Below are 22,554 nucleotides of genomic sequence, written 5' to 3' on the forward strand. Positions count from 1 at the left end.
AGAGGCATATCGGATTTTGTACACTAAATATCTATCGTCGTTGACTATTGTCTATCAAATCCTGTATTTTACTGAGACCAACAGATTATCATAATCTCCGTTTCACAGTCTATGTCATGGAGAAAGGATTACAGTGAAAACGTAGACACGTTAAAAACACAACAGTATCGGATTTGAATTGCTGATCGAGGGGACCTGCCTTCTCCCGGTAACGCATGGTATGTCACAGCTCCATTAATCATTAAAGCCCATGTTGTCCCCACAGAATTTATAGATTGCCACTAAACTGTCAACGTGGCTGAATGCATTATGGACTATAACCTGTTAAACTCTTACGCCTTCTGGCAGCATTTTCTAAACCACACATAATATTGTATACTACCTTCATAAAGTTTCAAAAGTCCTACAAACACATATGACCTAATGGTGACGCATGCGCAAATTCCCATAGGAACACAGCCATTTTAAAAGTGCAGGGCTTGTGCAAAGTCGTTTTTCATATTGCAGGAATGACATGAGGAGAAAGCTGAAGTCTCTACCTATTTATTGATGTAAATATATCCTCTATCTGATTCCCAGTTCGTCCACGAGATAGCAATAGGAGATCACATGACGTCTCTTGGCCACTTGAAACCAGTTGTGTCTGGTTTGGGTAGTGAGACATTGTGCCATAATGGCTACTCAGATTTTCAAGCCTGACATCTTAAAATCACTCAAGCAATCAGGGCTTTCAAATTATCTCAAAAAAGACAAACCAGTGAGGAAACTTCAAACCTCTTTTCCCATGTACTTTTCCTATTGTAGACATCTGTGTTAGATCAACGGTGCATGTGGAGGATGCATACAAGTTGGAGAAGGAAATGCATTGCTTTACAATGACCACCAAGGTGTACCCTTTCAATGCAAACTAAATGTTTACACTTTTGGTGAATTTAGCGACATTGCATATGGGATTTATGGCCTTTACGTGGAGGCAGCGGGGGGCTAAATTCGGATAATTGCGAGCAGAAAGATTTGAGTTTGATTTACAAAAAGACAAGGGCTGTAGCTTTCAAATGATATTTCATGGTACTGGGTCCAAAACAATTGCTCAGAGTTTAACAGGGTTGATTTAACCTATAAAAGTCAGACCTCCTGGAGGTTCCACTGTCAAACTGACAGAATGTTGTTTGTGCCGCATGCTGGTAGTTGGATGATCCGGTTTAACCCTGTTCTGCAGTTCAGAGATTAGACTGCCATGAGGTGTACCTGAGGGGTGTTTCATCAACGACACTAACTGTTGACTTTGACCCCATTCAACGAGAAGTCCATGTTTGGACAAGCACAGTATCATTCAGATCGGGAATGGATTACAGCCAAGGAAGTGTATTAGCAAGGAGGTGGGGGTCTTTGCCCAATAGGAAATATATAAATGTACAGTTAAAATATACTGTAGGAAGATATATTAGACTCTTTTGTAAGCTAGATAGTCTAAGGGTCAATTTTCAAGTTTTATTCGCCATGTGCACAGGATTCTAAGCGCAAACCATCGCATTTAACCACGGCAAGGTGGCTGGGAATATGACAGAATACAAACACTGCAGTTATTCCCTCCGTAATGCAATCAAACAGGCAAAACGTCAGTATAGAGACAAAGTGGAGTGGCAATTCAACGGCTCAGACACGAGACGTATGTGACAGGCTCTACAGACAATCATGAACTACAAAAGGAAAACCAGCCAAGTCGCAGACACCAACGTCTTGCTTCCGGACAACCTAACTTTCTGATGGGCCGCTACCAGGTGGTGAAGGTAGGAAACAACACCTCCACTTCGCTGATCCTCAACAATGGGGCCCCACAAGGGTGCGTGCATACTCCCTGTTCATCCATGACTGAGTGGCCACGCACGCTTCCAACTCCATCATCATGTTTGCATACGACACAACAGTAGTAGGCCTGATTACCAACAATGACGAGAGCCTACAAGAAGGAGAGGAGGGCCCAGGGTGTGTGGTGCCAGAAAATAACTTCTCACTCAATGTCAAAAAACAAAAAAGCGAATTGTGGACTTCAGGAAACATCAGAGGGAGCACCCCCCTATCCACATCAACAGGACCGAAGTGGAGAAGGTGGAAAGCTTCAAATTCCTCAGCATACACGTCACTGACAAACTGAAATGGTCCACCCACACAGACAGTGTGGTGAAAAAGGCGCAATAGCGCCTGTTCAACATCAGGAGGCTGAAGAAGATTGGCTTGTGACCTAAAACCCTCACAAACTTCTACAGATGCACAATTGAAAGTATCCTGTCGGGCTGTATCACCACCTGGTATGGCAACTGCACCACCTGCAACCGCAGAGCTCTCCAGAGGGTGGTGCGGTCTGCCCAGCGCATCACCGGGGGCAAACTACCTGCCCTCCAGGACACCTACAGCACTCGATATTACAGGAAGGCCAAAAAGATCATCAAGGACAACAAAGACCCGAGCCACTTCCTGTTTACCTCGCTATTATCCAGAAGGCGAGGTCAGTACAGGAACATCAAAGATGGGACCGAGAGACTGAAAAACAGCTTCTCTCTCAAGGCCATCAGACTGTTAAATAGCTATCACTAGCACATTAGAGGCTGCTGCCATATACACAGACTTGAAATCACTGGCTACTTTAATAATGGAACACGGGTCAATTTTTTTTTAAACACATTTTGCATTACTCGTCTCATATGAACAGTTGAAGTCGGAAGTTTACATATACCTTAGCCAAATACATTTAAACTCAGTTTATCACAATTCCTAACATTTAATCATAGTAAAAATTCCCTGTCTTAGGTCAGTTAGGATCACCACTTTATTTTAAGAATGTGAAATGTCAGAAAAATAGTAGAGAATGCTTTATTTCAGCATTTAAGTCTTTCATCACATTCCCAGTGGCTCAGAAGTTTACATACACTCCATTAGTATTTGGTAGCATTGCCTTTAAATTCTTTAACTTGGGTTAAACATTTTGGTTAGCCTTCCACAAGCTTCCCACAATAAGTTGGGTGAATTTTGGCCCATTTTTCCAGCCATAGCTGGTGTAAACGAGTCAGGTTTGTAGGCCTCCTTGCTCGCACACGCTTTTTCAGTTCTGCCCACAAATTTTCAACAGGATTGAGTTCAGGGCTTTGTGATGGCTACTCCAATACCTTGACTTTGTTGTCCTTAAGCCATTTTGCCTCAACTTTGGAAGTATGCTTGGGGTCATTGTCCATTTGGAAGACCCATTTGTGACCAAGCTTTAGATATTACCTCACTGCTGGAGCTAGAAACACAAGCATTTCGCTACACCAGCAATAACATCTGCTAAACACGGGTATGTGACCAATAAAATTTGATACAACAGGTGTTTTTTTCCAAACACGACGAGTTGAGTTTTTACCAAAAAGTTATATTTTGGTTTCATCTGACCATATGACATTCTCCCAATCTTCTTCTGGATCATCTAAATGATCTCTATCAAACTTCAGACAGGCCTGGACATGTACTGGCTTAAGCAGGGGAACACGTCTGGCACTGCAGGATTTGAGTCCCTGGCGGCGTAGTGTGTTACTGATGGTAGGCTTTGTTACTTTGGTCCCAGCTCTCTGCAGGTCATTCACTAGGTCCCCCCGTGTGGTTCTGGGATTTTTGCTCACCGTTCTTGTGATCATTTTGACCCCACGGGGTGAGATCTTGCGTGGAGCCCCAGATCGAGGGAGATCATCAGTGGTCTTGTATGTCTTCCATTTCCTAATAATTGCTCCCGCAGTTTACCTATTGCAGATTCAGTCTTCCCAGCCTGGTGCAGGTCTACAATTTTGTTTCTGGTGTCCTTTGACAGCTCTTTGGTCTTGGCCATAGTGGAGTTTGGAGGTTGTGGACAGGTGTCTTTTATACTGATAACAAGTTCAAACAGGTGCCATTAATACAGGTAATGAGTGGAGGACAGATGAGCCTCTTCAAGAAGAAGTTACAGGTCTGTGAGAGCCAGAAATCGTGCTTGTTTGTAGGTGACCAAATACTTATTTTCCACCATAATTTGCAAATAAATAAATTAAAAATCCTACAATGTGATTTTTCTCATTTTGTCTGTCATAGTTGAAGTGTACCTATGATGAAAATTACAGGCCTCTCTCATCTTTTGCACAATTGGTGGCTGACTAAATACTTTTTTTACCCCACTGAACATACTCATGGTAATATATACTGTATATGTAAACAGGAGTAAGTAACCAGAAGCAGGATAAATACTAATGGTAATGGCAATCAATCAATGGACAGCAGCGTAATTGAGTAATAAATCTAATCAAATTAAATTTTAGCAGCAGTGTAGGTTGTGTTTGAGTGGGTAGAGACCTGTGGATGGGCATAGAGTTAGTGTGGATTGTCTGTGGGAGAGAGAAAGCAGTAGCTGTTAGCCATTTAACAGTCTTATGGCCAGGGAATTAGAAGCTGTTTAGGAGTCTGTCTGTTTGAACCTTGAGGCACCGGTACTGCCTGCTGGTAGGGAGCATGGAGAAACAGACATGTCTCGGTGGCTGGAGTCGTTCGCAAATTTTCAGACCTTTCTCGTACACCGCCTGGCATGTACTGTACATCCTGGATGGCTGGGAGCTCGCCCCCAGTGATGGGCTGGGGCCGTCTAAACCACCCTCTGTAGGGTCTCCCGGTCGCGGGTGGTGCAGTTGCAATACCAGACGGTGATACAACCAGTCAGGATCAGAGTATGTCAGCGGAGCTGGAGCAGAGCGTGCCCAATTTCACTGGAGCTTTGAAGGGGAATTCACAAATGCTGGAGCGTCTGCCTTGTCGCCCGCTCCAATTTCACCCCAGTATCACTCACTTCACGAGCTCAGGGCATGCCCACCCCAGGATGCATTTGTAGTCTACTTGTGTGCTGCTATAGCCCCTTGCTTTAGCTACTGTCATGGAGTTCACAAAATATTTTCATAAAGAAACACACAGGTGCTAAATCAAGGTGACTTACAACGATGAGGACCAAGAGCAAGAGAGAGAGTGCAGTGATGTAATGTATTTGTTTGTTTTTATGTATTGTTTCTTTGTATTGGGAAAGAATGCTTTTACTGAAAAGCTATTTCGATGTGTTTATACTACTGTTGGCCAGTAGGGGGCAGTAAGACCTGTTTTCTTTGCACGGGGACTATATGCGATCCTGCACCTGTGTGTTCTCATAATTGAGAGAACCTTTCAAAGAGAAGCCACATTCTCCTGTTTCATCATTTAAAGTGTGAAAATACACTGAATACCACAATATAGTTGTGTAACTTGCCTGTTGAAGTGAATGTAATGGTTTTGAACAACATAGTAATTATATAACTTCATACTAGACAGAAAACGCATGTTGAGTGTAAAATGAAATGGCGGTGCATTCCTTTGATCTAGAAAAAAATGAATTGTTAACGCCTGAACATTTTTATTTTTGAAAAAGACACTCCTGACAATATCCTAAGGGTTTAGAAAATTTTATGTTGTAACTGTGATGTTTAAGAACATTGTAATTGTTAGATAACCTCCGGATAGCTGGCTCTGGTTAGCTGTTTGTTAGCTCCGGTCAGCTGGCTTCGGTTTGTGCTATGCTGGTCATGATCCAATAAATAGCATTAATGTCATTTGCAATAGTCTGGTCTTTCTATTAGCCCATCTTTCACTGGGTAAATGTATTTTGAGTATGGGTATAAAATAACTGAGTTATACCAGTCTTAAAGGCTTTCATGTTTTAGAGTCTATGGGGCTATAGTTGGCAACAGTCAACGACATACAGTACCAGTCAAAAGTTTGCACACAAGTGCTCATTCAAGGGTTATTCTATATATGTTTTACTATTTTCTACATTGTTGAATAATAGTGAAGACATCAAAACAAATAAACATATGGAATCATGTAGTAACCAAAAAAATGTTCAACAAATCAAAATATATTTATATTTGAGATTCTTCAAAGTAGCCACCATTTGCCTTGATGACAGCTTTGAACACTCTTGGCATTCTCTCAACCAGCTTCAAGAGGTAGTCACCTGGAATGCATTTCAATTAACATGTGTGCCTTGTTAAAAAGTTAATTTCTGGAATTTCTTTCCTTCTTCTGGCGTTTGAGCCAATCAGTTGTGTTGTGACAAGGTAGGGGTGGAATACAGAAGATAGCCATATTTGGTAAAAGACCAAGTCCATATTATGGCAAGAAAAGCTCACATAAGCAAAGATAAATGACAGCCCATCACAGATGATCTCCTCATGTGTGGTTCCCACTGTGAAGCATTGAGGAGTTGGGATGCTTTGCTGGTGACACGGTTGGTGATTTATTTAGAATTCAAGGCACACTTATTAATCAGGATGGCTACCACAGCATTCTGCAGGAAATACACAATCCCATCTGGTTTGCCTTTAGTGGGACTATCATTTATTTTTCAACTGGACAATGATCCAACACAACTACATGCTGTGTAAGGGCTATTGTACCAAGGAGAGTGATGGAGTGCTGCATCAGATGACCTGGCCTCCACAATCACCCGATCTCAACCCAATTGCGATGGTTTGGGATGAGTCAGACCACAGAGTGAAGGAAAAGCAGCCAACAAGTGCTCAGCATATGTGGGAACTCCTTCAAGACTGTTGGAAAAGCATTCCAGATGATGCTGGTTGAGAGAATGCCAAGAGTGTGCAAAGCTGTAACTAATTTGGATACTAATTTACATGATTCTAAATGCGTTATTTCATAGTGTTGATGTCTTTACTAGGTGGTCATCCAAGTATTTTTACTAAAGTACTTTACACTACTGGATCGGATGTACATAAAGAGCCGATTCGAAGTTGAAGCAGAAATGGAGGTTAGTAACTAACGATCTGATGTTCAAAAGTTTTTGATGATCATAAGAAATATAAAGGATACATTTCGTGCAATCAAAGTAAAGATAAACACCAAAATAATCACATAATAGCAAAGTTGGGTCGGAGCTCTTAAGATGGCAGCCATACACAGTACGGGACATCACAGCAGGTTCCTTTAAATAAGAATGTTTTTAGGTCTAATAAATTTGTCAATCATATATATTGTAGCGCTTAAGCATGAATTACATCCTATTAATAATAATAATAATTCGTAATTATACCCAATTACATCATATAGTTGTTAACACCCAGCATTTAATAACCTCACTGAATTGGAGCCTGTTTGTCTTGTGGAAATGTAATCAATGCTTCCTGAGAGTTTCTTTCTTTCTTCACATCAATGCCAGGTGCAAAAAAGCACTCAGTAAACATTGGGGAAGTAGAGAGTCAAGAGAATGCTAATCGTCAGTCTTTGGTCAATACATCAAGGGATTTCTACGGCAACGACTTCAAGAGAACCTCTGAAGATACGTCAACGTTACGTGCCGGGAATTAAATGGCAGTTAAGATATGAGCGACTTCCAAAGAGCTTGTGCTTTGACAGACGTGCACACATATGCAGCCCAACTTGAACTGAATCGACTACCGGTGAGCCACCAGAGTGGCAGTTACCTCTTTTTTTACGGAACTTAACTGGGATACTTATCATTCCGGGAGCACTCCTTCACACAACACCTTCTGACTGAAGGTGTTACGCATGATTCCAAACACAATCTGACTCTCGTGAGTGACAGTTTGTGTAATAAAGCGCACAACACTCATAACTCAGTGGGGGTTGTGTTGTTGCCTCAGTCAATGACAATAGTGCAGTATTGGTTCATGTCTGAATCAGATTGCATCAGGCAAAGCCTACTCGATTGCTTTTCCCGGAAAGAGACGATATCATTGTAATGTCAAATGATGTTGATTCTTTACCCTTCAATGTGAACATACTATTTTCTTGACAGCTAAACATCTTTGCTCCCTCTAGTTTCTTGTAAACCAAAGTTCTATTTACTTGAGAAATCAATAATAAAATACAATATACCAAAAAAGTTCCAGGCCTACTGTATGTGCCTGACAGTGAAGTTTCCTTCAACTTCATTTCAAAGGGTGTCCCATACATTGATCCAACTGCAACATGATGTGGTCCTCTCTGAAAACACCTACTAGCGATAGCAACCAGTACTCCATTGCAATTAAATATAAACCACACAGAGTGAATGAAAAGCAGCCAATAAGTGCTCAGTATAAGTGAGAACTCAAAGAGTGTTGGAAAAGCATTCCAGGTGAAGCTGGTTGAGAGAATGCCAAGGGTGTGCAAAGCTGATAAGTCTGCCAAGAGCGTTTTTACTGTATGTACTTAGCTTTAAGAACTCCCCAAACAAATGACACTGTAGCAAGGGACTATTCCTGAAAAGAGGATAAAGACAATTTAAAGAACAGAAAGGAATCTAAAAGATTTGTGTTTTGAGTAGTTCCGGTGGGCAGCTCTGCTTTACAGGATCGCCACCGATTCCTCCAGTCTCTGATATGTAAATGTTTGCCAATAACTCTGTTTATTTTGGTAGCAATGTCTACTGAATTATAAATGACCATATGGGAGGCTTTATGTTTACACAGTGTGGGGGGGCAAAGAAGAAATGTAATTGAAAGTGCTTCCCTTTTCCAGATCAGATAACAATCTGTTACACAGTGACTGTTCAAGTTCGCAGAGTGAAACTTTCTAAAAAGCATTTTTGGGGTCTAACAATTAACTGTCGATCGCTCTTGGCAGACTTATGTTAAATGAAGATACCTACTGTACTCTGTGATTTTTCCAAACTTTAACGAGGAGCATGCAGTAAGATGGACAATTTCCATTACAAGCCCATGAAATTAAAATGTTTTGACGAACAGCAAATGTATCATAATTCCTGTTGGCTATCAGCATGTGACAAGCTTTTTCATTTTAGAGCAATGTTTTATTTAAAAGCCTTCACTTGTAGGAAGTGTCTCGCCAGTGACATCTAAACCCTTAATAAAAAAGTATTATGTCCTTGGGACAATATGCTTTTCTTGTATCACATTAATTGGGGCATTGGGTTCTCTATCAATATGACAGTGTCTTAGACTCCACTGTTTTCAAAGTCTGTAATAATTACAACAACCTTAAACGGTTGCAAATGTCTTCTCTTATGAGAGAAGATTTAACCATTTCAAAGGAGTAGAACACGTCTAGCTCAAGTCTACTATGAGTACAGGAGACTCCTGAGCTCTAAAAAGACTTGCGCAAATACACCAAACACACTTGTCTAGCTCAGTATCTGTGTCACTTCAGTACTCACAAGCGATGATGTTGCCATATCGGTTTTTGTTGCGGTTGTCATCCTTCTTGGCGGTCTCCCATGGGGCCGCCTGTCCTTCGGTCAGGCCCTGAAATCACATCAAACACACTATCAAACATTGCTGCAGGCCAGTGTGCGCGCGCACACACACACACACACACACACACACACACACACACACACACACACACACACACACAGAATATCAACCTTGCAGTTAAAATAATCTACATGAGTACGTACAGTAAAACCATACTATAGCATTATCCAAACATTAGAGGCACAAGTAAGCAGAAGGGCCATGAAATGTTAATTAAACAATGATTACTGATATAACTGTGTTATGATGCAGTGAGTTGTATCATAAGATGAAAGTGTTACAAAGTGTTAGAAGACAGAAAGTCATAACATGAAAGGTGCCATTCTTCCAGCCACTAACTATTTATCGGTTTGAAATCTCTTGATTTGTTGACTCAAAGAACTGAAAAGAGTCTTGCTCACCATGTATTGCTCACTTTTCACTAATGGGCCCTGTTAGGACTAGAGGTCGACCGATTAATCGGAATGGCCGATTAATTAGGGCCGATTTCAAGTTTTCATAACAATCGGAAATCGGTATTTTTTGGCGCCGATTATACCTTTATTTAACGAGGCAAGTCAGTTAAGAACACATTCTTATTTTCAATGACAGCCTAGGTGGGTTAACTGCCTTGTTCAGGGGCATTACGACAGATTTTCACCTTGTCAGCTCGGGGGATATAATCTTGCAACCTTACAGTTAACTAGTCCAACGCAATAACGACCTGCCTCTCTCTCGTTGCACTCCACAAGGAGACTGCCTGTTACGCGAATGCAGTAAGCCAAGGTAAGTTGCTAGCTAGCATTAAACTTATCTTATAAAAAACAATCAATCATAATCACTAGTAACTACACATGGTTGATGATATTACTAGATATGATCTAGCGTGTCCTGCGTTGCATATAATCTGACTGAGCATACAAGCATACAAGTATCTAAGTATCTGAATGAGCGGTGGTAGGCAGAAACAGGTGCGTAAATATTAATTCATACAGCACTTTCGTGCGTTTTGCCAGCAGCTCATTGTTGTGCGCCAAGCATTGCGCTGTTTAAGCCTATCAACTCCCGAGGTGAGGCTGGTGTAACCGAAGTGAAATGGTTGGCAAGTTAGCGCGCGGTAATAGCGTTTCAAACGTCACTCACTCTGAGCCTTCTAGTAGTTGTTCCCCTTGCTCTGCATGGGTAACGCTGCTTCGATGGTGGCTGTTGTCGTTGTGCTGCTGGTTCGAGCCCAGGGAGGAGTGGGACAGAAGCTATACTGTTACACTGGCAATGCTAAAGTGCCTATAAGAACATCCAATAGTCAAAGGTTAATGAAATACAAATGATATAGAGGGAAATATACCTATAATTCCTATAATAACTACAACCTAAAACTTCTTACCTGGCAATATTGATGACTTATGTTAAAAGGAACCACCAGCAACAACCACCATATGTTCTCATGTTCTGAGCAAGGAACTGAAACGTTAGCTTTCTTACCTGGCACATATTGCACTTTTACTTTCTTCTACAACACTTTGTTTTTACATTATTTAAACCAAATTGAACATGTTTCATCATTTACTTGAGGCTAAATTGATTTTATTGATGTATTATATCAAGTTAAAATAAGTGTTCATTCATTATTGTTGTAATTGTCATTATTACAAATTATTATCATTATTTTTTTTTATTTAAATCGGCCGATTAATCGGTATCGGCTCTTTTGGTCCTCCAATAATCGGTATCGGCGTTGAAAAATAATAATCGGTCGACCTCTAGTTAGGACTCGCATGCTAACCATTTTGGATTCTGAATACCTCACGAGTAGGTATATACAGTACCAGTCAAAAGTTTTAAAACACCTACTCATTCAAGGGTTTTTCTTTATTTTTACAATTTTATACATTGTAGAATAATAGCAAAGACATCACAATCATGTAGTAACCAAAAAAAATGTTCAACAAATCAAAATATATAATATATATTTATGTTTCTAACTGACTGAGACATTGACAAGGATGAATATTCAAATATACAGTCTGTCAGAAGGACTCCAATAAATACATGAGCACATGATATCCCATGGTGTAACGGGACTTAAATGGAGTGGTTTGTCCTCCTCTGGATAATCTCAACTGTACAGAGAACATGACAATGTGACACGCTTGACAGCAAAAATTTGCTGAGAGGAGAGTTTGTCTGGTTAACAGGCTGCACAAGGGAGGCCATATGGACTGTGTGCTATTTTTGCATTCCTGTATAAAGGTCATAGGGGAAAATCTGTCACTGCCGCCTAATTTAAGCCAAATTGTCCTTTAGCGTCCATTAACGGATATCTATGCTAAGATGCCGATACAACAAGCTTTCATTTGCACAGCTTTCACTTGCATACAACATACAGTACAACATACCCATTTACCAGATGTTGATTCCTCATCGCCCAGTCAATTGGAAAATGGATTTGCTGTCTATCCCCCAAACAGGGAGTTTATTATTAAGGTTAAATGTGAATGCTTTCACAGGGAAGCCTCCAATCCACTCCCTATGTTTACTTCCTGTTAGAGCTGTAATATCCTGTTGCCCATCTCTGTCTGGTTTGGCCTTGGCATAAACAGCGCTCTCTCTACCCTCTGTAATAACGCTGGCAGCTGTGAAGACCCTGAGACCTCTACTCCATCATGGCACATCGGTCTCCTTATTGAGCGTAAAATAGAGCTACTCCCCAACACTTGCTCAGTTCCACACCACTCTGGTCTGCACTGACAGACCGAGGATGATTGATGGGTACATTCTTATAGCTCTCTGTTGCTCTATATACTTCTGGACGTTTCTCATATATACAACAGATTTGAGAAAGAGCTTTGCATGGAACAAGACCTATGGCATTCCCTTAGTCCCGAGAGCATATGTTACTGTTAAAGAAATATATGAATTTGTGGCAGTTTGAATGTGTGCTTAACCTGGAATTCACCATAATAGCTGGTTAAAAAAATGAATTGCTGTTAATCAACACAGGAAGTCTATGGTTTTACAAAGGAAAGCAGAGCCTTTTGGCATGCAACCTAAATCTGACTGCCCCTACAATTGAGGGGTTAGATCGCAGTAAGGCCAAAGTGAGGAGCGCCAAAAGAGAAACAGAGAAAAATGGGAGGGAAAGAGTGAGAGGGAAAGGGAGGGAATGCAAATGAGAGAGAAGGGGAGAAGAGATAGCAATTAAACTACATCCAATAGGATGTAGAAGACAAAACACTGTGCCCCATAATCACTATGTGGCTAATTGACCATTTAAATTGATCAGATAGGTTCCTGTGCTTGGGCTCACCATGGATTAAAGCAGTTAGTTTGTGTGTGTTGGCGGGCTGACAGCAATCACCCCCTTGAAAGAAACAGTGGGAACACAGTGGGAACAAAGCAAGGACAAATTTAGTGGCCTCCCTTATCAGATAATAGCGTTCACAGTGGAAGTCAGACGAGAGCACACAGACACTGGGATCAAAGGCAGAGAATGTAAAAAGTTATAGATACAAACAAATGGCTCAGTACTGCACCCCTCCAGACACAGACAGTGCGAGAGAGAGAAAAGAGAGTGCTGCTTTCCCACTCCTAGAATAAAAAAAGACCCCCTGGTTACAGCTCGGCTTTTGTGCTTCCCTCTGTTCAAAACTGACAATAATACAAAGAGGCGGATGCTTGTTCAAGAACATTCAGCCAGTCAAGGTTTTCCCTTCATTCAAGCTCTAACTGTGTGCAAAGTAGTTCAGGTCGGTTGTGTATATTACAGTATGCATACAAGCTATACTTTTTTAGCCTTGGGTATGGGTTCAGGATTCTAACCAAATGAGGAAATTATTGAAATAGAAATTAATGAATGAGGTAAATATGTATAAAAATGGAATCCAACCAAATAGTCTCGAGCTCATATTCCTTTACAGCGGCAGGGTAGCCTAGTGGTTAGAGCGTTGGACTAGTAACCGGAAGATTGCAAGTTCAAACCCTTGAGCTGACAAGGTACAAATCTGTCATTCTGCCCCTGAACAGGCAGTTAACCCACTGTTCCTAGGCCGTCATTGAAAATAAGAATTTGTTCTTAACTGACTTGACTAGTAAAATAAAGGTAAAATAAACACAGCTAGGCTGGCTAAATGTAAGGAAAAGAAGGGTTGTATTAATTAATCTTGGTCTTGTCCACAGAATTATTACTGACTCAAATGTAAGTGTCTATCCGGTAAGAATACCTTTCTATATACCAACGCTTTTAAGTGGATCAAACTACCACAAAAACTTCAAGCCATACCTACCAAAACTTATTTTAAATCTAATGTCAAAAGCTGACTGATGACAACCATAGAATCATTTTCATGTCTGTATCTATGAAATGTCTGTACCGCAATGGAAGTAAGTAATTTACTTTAATATCACTGTCAACTTCTTAAAATGTGTACATTTGTATTTTTTTTTAAATTGTCAGATATATCAATCAATTAACTCCAAATCCATGACTCATGTAATAATGTGATTGAGTGTTTAGAAACGAAGATATCAGTGCCATGATCATTAGGCACCAAACAAAATAAAACAGACCGAAACATGGTCCCTCGCTACCTGGACTTCAGTAACGCTTGTTTTTCTGCTGCATGCTCTAATGAACATGACCCAGGCCTGTACGCCAGTGTTATGCAGTCCCGTGGCTCACTCTGGCTAGTGTTTATCCATTTATCGTTTCCCATCCGGTAATGAGAGCGAGTGGGAGTGAGGTGAATAATTGGATGGGGCTCTGTGGCCCCCTGCGGGGAAACGTTCAACTTCCCTTTTAGTTTGTGTTTGGGGAAGGGGGGATTGATGCTCTCTTCAAAAAGAAAACGTCCTAAATGGAATCCCTTTCATCTACAATCAGTCTTTTTTTGCACATTATTAATATTCTTAAAAAAGAATAAGAGAAAAGCTAGAGAAGAGGGAGAACTCCCACACTCTCATCCCCTGGTAGACGGTGGTGATAAGATGATGAAATAGAGACAGGGTTGTGGGTGGGAGAGAGGGTCACTGAACGTAGAGAAATGTAGACAGGCAGAACATCCCTAGAGGAAGCATTGTTTCACCTGCAGCCTCATCATCATCATCATTATCACACGTCCGGACATAGTCAACACATACGCACACACAAATGCACAAACACACACACAAAGGATCATGTTCATAGCATTACATATATAGACACTTGAACCAAACCTTTGCAAAGTTTACATTAAAAGACAAGAGGTTGGTTGCTCCTAGAGGCTAAAGCATTTATGCAGTTCTTCCACTTGTTCCAGTGAGTGGGTACTCCATGACCTTGTGTTTATCCACAGATGCCTATTACTCTGGGGCCATTAACGTCTTGGTGACTGGGGGGCAGTATTGAGTAGCTTGGATGAATAAGGTGCAGAGAGTAAACTGCCTGCTACTCAGCCATAAAAGCTAGAATATGCATATAATAAGTATATTTGGATAGAAAACACTCTGAAGTTTCTAAAACTGTTTGAATGATGTCTGTGCGTATAACAGAAGTCATATGGCTTGCGAAAACCTGAGGAAAATCCAACCCGGAAGTGGGAAATCTGAGGTTTGTAGGTTTTCAACTCATAGCCTATCGAAAATACAGTGAGATATTGGTCATATTGCACTTCCTAAGGCTTCCACTAGATGTCAACAGTCTTTAGAACTTTTTTGATGCTTCTACTGTGAAGTGGGGCCGAATGAGAGGGGAATGAGCCAGGTGTCTGGCAGATTGCCACGAGCTCATGACGCGGGTCATGTGAAAGTTAGCTTGCGTTCCATTGCTTTTCTACAGACAAAGGAATTCTCCGGTTGGAACATTATTGAAGAGTTATGATAAAAACATTCTAAAGTTCAAAAACATTCTATACTTCATTTGACATGTCTCTACGACCTGTAATATAACTTTTTGGACTGTTCGGCTGGACTTGTACTCGCGTTTGGATTTGTTTACCAAACACCCTAACAAAAGGAGGTATTTGGACATAAATGATGAACTTTGTCGAACAAATCAAACATTTATTGTGGAACTGGGATTCCTGGGAGTGCATTCTGATGAAGATCATCAAAGGTAAGTGAATATTTATAATGCTATTTCTGACTAATGTTGACTACACAACATGGCAGATATCTCTTTGGCTGTTTTGGTCTCTGAGCGCAGTACTCAGATTATTGCATGGTATGCTTTTTCCGTAAGGTTTCTTTTAAATCTGACACAGCGGTTGCATGAAGGAGAAGTGTATCTAAAGTTCCATGTAGTTGTATCTTTTATCAATGTTTATTATGAGTATTTCTGTAAATTGACGTGGCTCTCTGCAAAATCACAGCATGTTTTGGAACTACTGAACATAATACGCCAATGTAAAATTAGATTTTTGGATATAAATATGCACTTTGTCGAACAAAACATACATGTATTGTGTAACATGAAGTCCTATGAGTGTCATCTGATGAAGATCATCAAAGGTTTGTGACTAATTTTTTTATCTAGATTTCTGCTTTTTGTGACTCCTCTCTTTGGCTGGAAAAATGGCTGTGTTTTTCTGTGACTTGGTGGTGACCTAACATAATTGTTTGTGGTGCTTTCACTGTAAAGCATTTTTGAAATCAGACACTGTGGCTGGATTCACGATAATTTATCTTTTATCTTTAAAATGGTGTAAAATACTTGTATGCTTGAGGAATTTAAATTATGAGATTTTTGTTGCTTTGAATGTGGCGCCCTGCACTTTCACTGGTTGTTGGCGGGGTGGGACACTACCCTCCCGAATATCCCAGAGAGGTTAACCAGCCCTTGTTATGGGGTAGCATCCAAAATGGCACCCTATTCCCTATATAGTGCATTACTTTTGACCAAAGCTCTATGGGCCCTGGACTATATAGGGAATGGGCTGCCATTTGAGACGCAGCCTGGGATGAGGTCACATGGTCTTTTTCCATATTTAAAAAATAAATAAACTGATGACATGCTGCATTAACATACAGTTGAAGTCAGAAGTTTATTTACACCTTAGCCAAATATATTAAAACTCAGTTTTTCCAATTCCTGACATTTAATCCTAGTAAAAAATCCATGCCTTAGGTCAATTAGATCATATGTGAAATGTTAGAAGAAGAATAGTAGAGAGAATGATTCAATTCAGCTTTTATTTCTTTCATCACATTCCCAGTGGGTCAGAAGTTTACATACACTCGATTAGTATTTGATAGGATTGCCTTTAAATTGTTTATCTTAGGTTAAACCTTTCAGGTAGCCTTACACAAACTTCCCACAGTAAGTTGGGGGAATTTTGGCCCATTCCTCCTGACAGAGTTGGTGTAACCGAGTCAGGTTTGTAGGCCTCCTTGCTCGCACATGCTTTTTCAGTTCTGCCCACAAATGTTCTATAGGATTGAGGTCAGGGCTATGTAATGGCCACTCCAATACCTTGACTTTGTTGTCATTAACCTCTTGAGTGTAGGGAGCTGTATGTTGATGTTTGGTTGAAAAACATACCCAAATGAAACTGCCTATTTCTCAGGCCGAATCTAGAAGGTGCATAAAATTGTCAGATTAGGATAGAAAACACCAAAGTTTCCAAAACTGTCAAAATATTGTCTGTGAGTATGACAGAACTGATATTGCAGGCGAAAATCTGAGGAAAATCAAACCAGGAAGTGCTGTTTTTCATGCCTTCCATGCCTTCCCTCCATTTAAAGGGATATCAACCAGATTCCTTTTCCTATGGCTTCCACATGGTGTGAACAGTCTTTAGAAATAATTTCAGGATTTTATTCTGAAAAATGAGCGAGAAAGATCACATCGCGTCATTGGATGGCTGGTTGCCAGCAGTGTTTTGCATGCGCGAGCAGCTTGGAGCTGACATTTTCTCTCTCACTCTTATTGAAAAAGATATGGTCCGTTTGAAATATTATCGACTATTTATTGTAAAAACAACCCGAGGATTGATTATAAAAAACATTTGACATGTTTCTACGGACTTTATGGATACTATTTGGAATTTCCGTCTGCCCCGTTGTGACCGCTCGAGCCTGTGGATTTCTGAACATAACGCGCCAACCAAATGGAGGTTTTTGGATTTAAAAATAAATCTTTATGGAACAAAAGCAACATTTATTGTGTAACTGGGAGTCTTGTGTGTATAAACATCCGAAGATCAAAGGTAAGCGATTCATTTTATTGCTTTTCTGACTTTCGTGACCAATCTACTTTGCTGCTAGCTGTTTGTAATGTTATGTCTACTGAGAGAGATGTCCTAACAAACGCTTGGATAGCTTTCGCCGAAAAGCTTTTTTGAAATCTGACATGCCAGGTGGATTAACCTCTTGAAACTCTGGGGGCGCAATTTCATTTTTGGATGAAAAACGTTCACGTTGTAAACAAGATATTTTGTCACAAAAAGATGCTCGACTATGCATATAATTGATAGCTTTGGAGAGAAAACACTCTGAATTTTCCAGAACTGCAAAGATATTGTCTGTGGGTGCCCTAGAACAGGAGCTACAGGCAAAACCAAGATGAAACGGCAACCAGGAAATGAGCATGATTTTTGAGGCTCTGTTTTCCATTGTCTCCTTATATGGCAGTGAATGCGAGAGGAATGAGCCTGCCCTATCTATCGTTTCCCCAAGTTGTCTGCAGAATTGTGACATATTTGTAGGCATATCATTGGAAGATTGACCATAAGAGACTACATTTTCCAGGTGTCCGCCCGGTGTCCTCCGTCGAAATTGGTGCGTCATTTTCAGCTGCTGGTATTTTTCCATGGGACTCTGAGGGGAAAGCAGGCTTCCACGAACGGCATATCAATGAAGAGATATGTGAAAAAACACCTTGAGGATTGATTCAAAACAACGTTTGCCATGTTTCGGTCGATATTATGGAGTTAATTCGGAAAAAGTTTGACGTTTTGGTGACTGAATTTTCGGTTCGTTTCGGTAGCCAAATGTGATGTACAAAACGGAGCGATTTCTCCTACACAAAGATTCTTTCAGGTAAAACTGAACATTTGCTATGTAACTGAGAGTCTCCTCATTGAAAACATCCGAAGCTCTTCAAAGGTAAATGATTTTATTTATTTGGTTATCTGGTTTTTGTGAAAATGTTGCGTGCTAAATGCTACGCAAAATGCTAAGCTAGCTTGCAATACTCTTACACAAATGCTTGATTTGCTATGGTTCAAAAGCATATTTTGAAAATCTGAGATGACAGTGTTGTTAAGAAAAAAAACACTCTGAGCTAAGCTTGAGAGCAGGCATATTATTTTCATTTCATTTGCGATTTTCAGAAATCGTTAACGTTGCGTTATGCTAATGAGCCTGAGGCTGTATTCACGATCCCGGATCCGGGATGGGTAGTATCAAGAGGTTTTAACAACAAGCTAAACTGCACTTGTGATTTCATGAAAATTAATATATTTTTAGAAATTTAATTTGAATTTGACGCTCTGCAATTCAGTGGACGTTGACGAAAATGATCCCGCTAACGGGATGGGTGCGCCAAGAAGTTAAGCCATTTTGCCACAACTTTGGAAGTATGCTTGGGGTCATTGTCCAATTGGATGACCAATTTGCGACCAAGCTTTAACTGATGTCTCGAGATGTTGCTTCAATATATCCACATAATTGTCCTCCTCATGATGCCATCTATTTTGTGAAGTGCACCAGTCCTTCCTGCAGCAAAGCACCCCCACAACATGATGCTGCCACACTCATGCTTCATGGTTGGGATGGTGTTCTTTGTCTTGCAAGCTCCCCACTTTTTCCTCCAAACATAACGATGGTCATTATGAACAAACAGTTCTATTTTTGTTTCATCAGACCAGAGGACATTTCTCCAAAAAGCACGATCCATGTGCAGTTAAAAACCGTAGTCCGGCTTTTATATGGCAGTTTTGGAGCAGTGGCTCCTTCCTTGCTGAGTGGCCTTTTAGGTTATGTCCATTTTTACTGTAGATATAGATACTTTTGTAACGGTTTCATCCAGCATCTTCACAATGTCCTTTAGCTGTTGTTCTGGGATTGATTTGCACTTTCGCACCAAAGTACGTTCATGTCTCGGAGACAGAACGCGTCTCCTTCCTGAACGGTATGATGGCTGCGTGGTCCCATGCTGTTTATACTTGCATACTTCTGTTTGTACAGAGGAACGTGGTACCTACAGGCATTTGGAAATTGCTCCCAAGGATGAACCAGACTCGGGGAGGTCTACAATTATTTTTCTGAGGTCTTGGCTGATTTCTTTTGATTTTCCCATGATGTCAAGCAAAGAAGCACAGAATTTGAAGGGAGGCCTTGAAATACATCCACAGGTACACCTCCAATTGACTCAAATGATGTCAATTAGCCTATCAGAAGCTTCCAAAGGCATGACATAATTTTTATGGAATTTTCCAAGCTGTTTAAAGGCACAGTCAACTTAGTGTATGTAAACTTCTGACCCACTGGAATTGTGACAAGTGAAATAATCTGTCTGTAAACAATTGTTGGAAAAAATACTTGTGTCATGCACAAAGTAGACGTCCTAGCCGACTTTCAAAACTGTAGTTTGTTAATTAACAAGAAACTTGTGGAGTGGTTAAAAAAATCTAAGTGTCCGTAAACTTCCGACTTCAACTGTATGTGAGCTGTCGGCACTGACACGTGAGTTGTTGGCTGAATCCCAAATAGCACCCTATTCACTTTAAAGTGCACTACTTTTGACCAGAGCCCTGAAGTGCCCTGGTTAAAAGTAGTGCAGTATAAAGAGAATAGGGTGCCATTAGTGATACAGACATTGTTTGCATGCACTGTCACACACAGAGAAGGGGGCAGAGGGCTCTATCTCAAACCAGTGTGCTATCAATGAGGTCAGGTCCCTTTATGAAGGCAACCAAATGTCCAAACGCTTTTGATAAAATGATTCCCCTCCTTGTTCTTCATGTGTTTCTAGATGTCCTCTGTTATGTGATCCATTCCTCTGTTTGACTTTGTGGGCCATCTCTCTGTGTGTGTGTGTGTGTGTGTGTGTGTGTGTGTGTGTGTGTGTGTGTGTGTGTGTGTGTGTGTGTGTGTGTGTGTGTGTGTGTGTGTGTGTGTGCGCCAGTGAGGGCTGGCTCCCTCTCTCAATGCACCTGTCAGGATGTGAGTAATGGGCCGATTATGCTGACAAACGCACACAGGTGGCCGCTATCGCCTTTAATCAGAGTCCCCAGATCTCCATTTCTCTCTCCCTCCCTTTCTTCCTTCCTTTCCTTTCGCTCTCCCTTTTCTCTCTCTCCTTATCTCTTTGGTCCTTTCCTCTTCTCACACTCACAGGTTCACACCTCCACACATCCATTGAACAAGTCATAAACCATACTGTAGCTTCAACACAAAATGGAGAGCACACTGACAGAACACACATGAAAACACAATGTATGACATGTAAGGGGCACCATTTGAAATGAGTTGGGGCCTTCTTCACCATAATACAAAGCACTGACGTATGTATGTATGTCTCTTAAGATATTCTCACATCACCGCAGTCACGATCCACCAACCGCAAGTCGTGTTTGGGAATGCGTGACAATTTGACTTTCCCCATGGACTGTATGAAAAAAACATGACCTTTATATTTCATAAGCGAGCATGGAGTAAAGTGCCAACTTAATTTTCAATGGGATAGGGGCTGAAATTTTGAGGCAAATCAGGTTACAGGGGGAAGGAATAACAGAAAGGCGTTATAGAAATGTCCCCAGTGATGGATGATCCTTTAAATGAGAGGCACAATTGCTGGCTTTATCAGTGCAGGCACAGTGAGCGAGAGGAAATGCATCTCATGTTTACAGCCAGGCAAAGGGAGGCTACCGGAGGCCTACAGCCAAGAAGTTGAATAGAACCTTCACAGCCTTCAGTTCACTCCACTGACCAGACATGAACAAAGCTCTAACATTCTTCCTTTTCAACTCTATGAACTTCTTCACTTATGAACCCTTATGACTTCCGGCGCCGACAGAAATGGCCGCCTCGCTTCGCGTTCCTAGGAAACTATGCAGTTTTTTGTTTTTTTTATGTGTTATTTCTTACATTAGTACCCCAGGTCATCTTAGGTTTCATTACATACAGTCGAGAAGAACTACTGAATATAAGATCAGCGTCAACTCACCATCGGTACGACCAAGAATATGACTTTCGCGAAGCGGATCCTGTGTTCTGCCTTTCAACCAGGACAACGGAATGGATCCCAGCCGGCGACCCAAAAAACGACTCCGTAAAAGAGGGAAACGAGGCGGTCTTCTGGTCAGACTCCGGAGACGGGCACATCGTGCACCACTCCCTAGCATTCTTCTCGCCAATGTCCAGTCTCTTGACAACAAGGTTGATGAAATCCGAGCAAGGGTAGCATTCCAGAGGGACATCAGAGACTGTAACGTTCTTTGCTTCACGGAAACATGGCTCACTGGAGAGACGCTATCGGAGGCGGTGCAGCCAGCTGGTTTCTCCACGCATCGCGCCGACAGAAACAAACATCTTTCTGGTAAGAAGAGGGGCGGGGGCGTATGCCTTATGGCTAACGAGACGTGGTGTGATCACAGAAACATACAAGAACTCAAATCCTTCTGTTCACCTGATTTAGAATTCCTCACAATCAAATGTCGACCGCATTATCTACCAAGGAAATTCTCTTCGATTATAATCACATCCGTATATATCCCCCCCCCCATGCAGACACATCGATGGCTCTGAACAAACTTTATTTGACTCTTTGCAAACTGGAATCCATACATCCTGAGGCTGCATTCATTGTAGCTGGGGATTTTAACAAGGCTAATCTGAAAACAAGACTCCTTAAATTGTATCAGCATATCGATTGCGTAGCCAGGGCTGGCAAAACCTTGGATCATTATTATTCTAACTTCCGCGACGCATATAAGGCCCTGCCCCGCCCTCCTTTCGGAAAAGCTGACCACGACTCCATTTTGCTGATCCCTGCCTACAGACAGAAACTAAAACAAGAAGCTCCCACGCTGAGGTCTGTCCAACGCTGGTCCGACCAAGCTGATTCCACACTCCAAGACTGCTTCCATCACGTGGACTGGGATATGTTTCGTATTGCGTCAGACAACAACATTGACTATTACGCTGATTCGGTGCGCTCTCAGAGCATGCGCAGACCAGCTGGCTGGTGTGTTTACGGACATATTCCATCAATCCCTATACCAGTCTGCTGTTCCCACATGCTTCAAGAGGGCCACCATTGTTCCTGTTCCCAAGAAAGCTAAGGTAACTG

At 41.3% G+C, this 22,554-nt stretch overlaps 1 protein-coding gene across 1 annotated transcript in view; it reads right to left on the reverse strand.

Moving 5' to 3' along the window:
- ptprt (protein tyrosine phosphatase receptor type T) overlaps positions 1-22,554 on the reverse strand; it is a 440,070-nt gene that overhangs the window by 30,241 nt on the left and 387,275 nt on the right. The window contains exon 19 of the mRNA XM_064965460.1: positions 9,209-9,296. Coding sequence (XP_064821532.1) covers positions 9,209-9,296 — 88 coding nt within the window. The remainder of the gene's footprint in view (positions 1-9,208; positions 9,297-22,554) is intronic.

The sequence above is a fragment of the Oncorhynchus masou genome, chromosome 5 (genome assembly GCF_036934945.1).
Source record: "Oncorhynchus masou masou isolate Uvic2021 chromosome 5, UVic_Omas_1.1, whole genome shotgun sequence".
In the NCBI taxonomy this organism is placed as follows: Eukaryota; Metazoa; Chordata; class Actinopteri; order Salmoniformes; family Salmonidae; genus Oncorhynchus; species Oncorhynchus masou.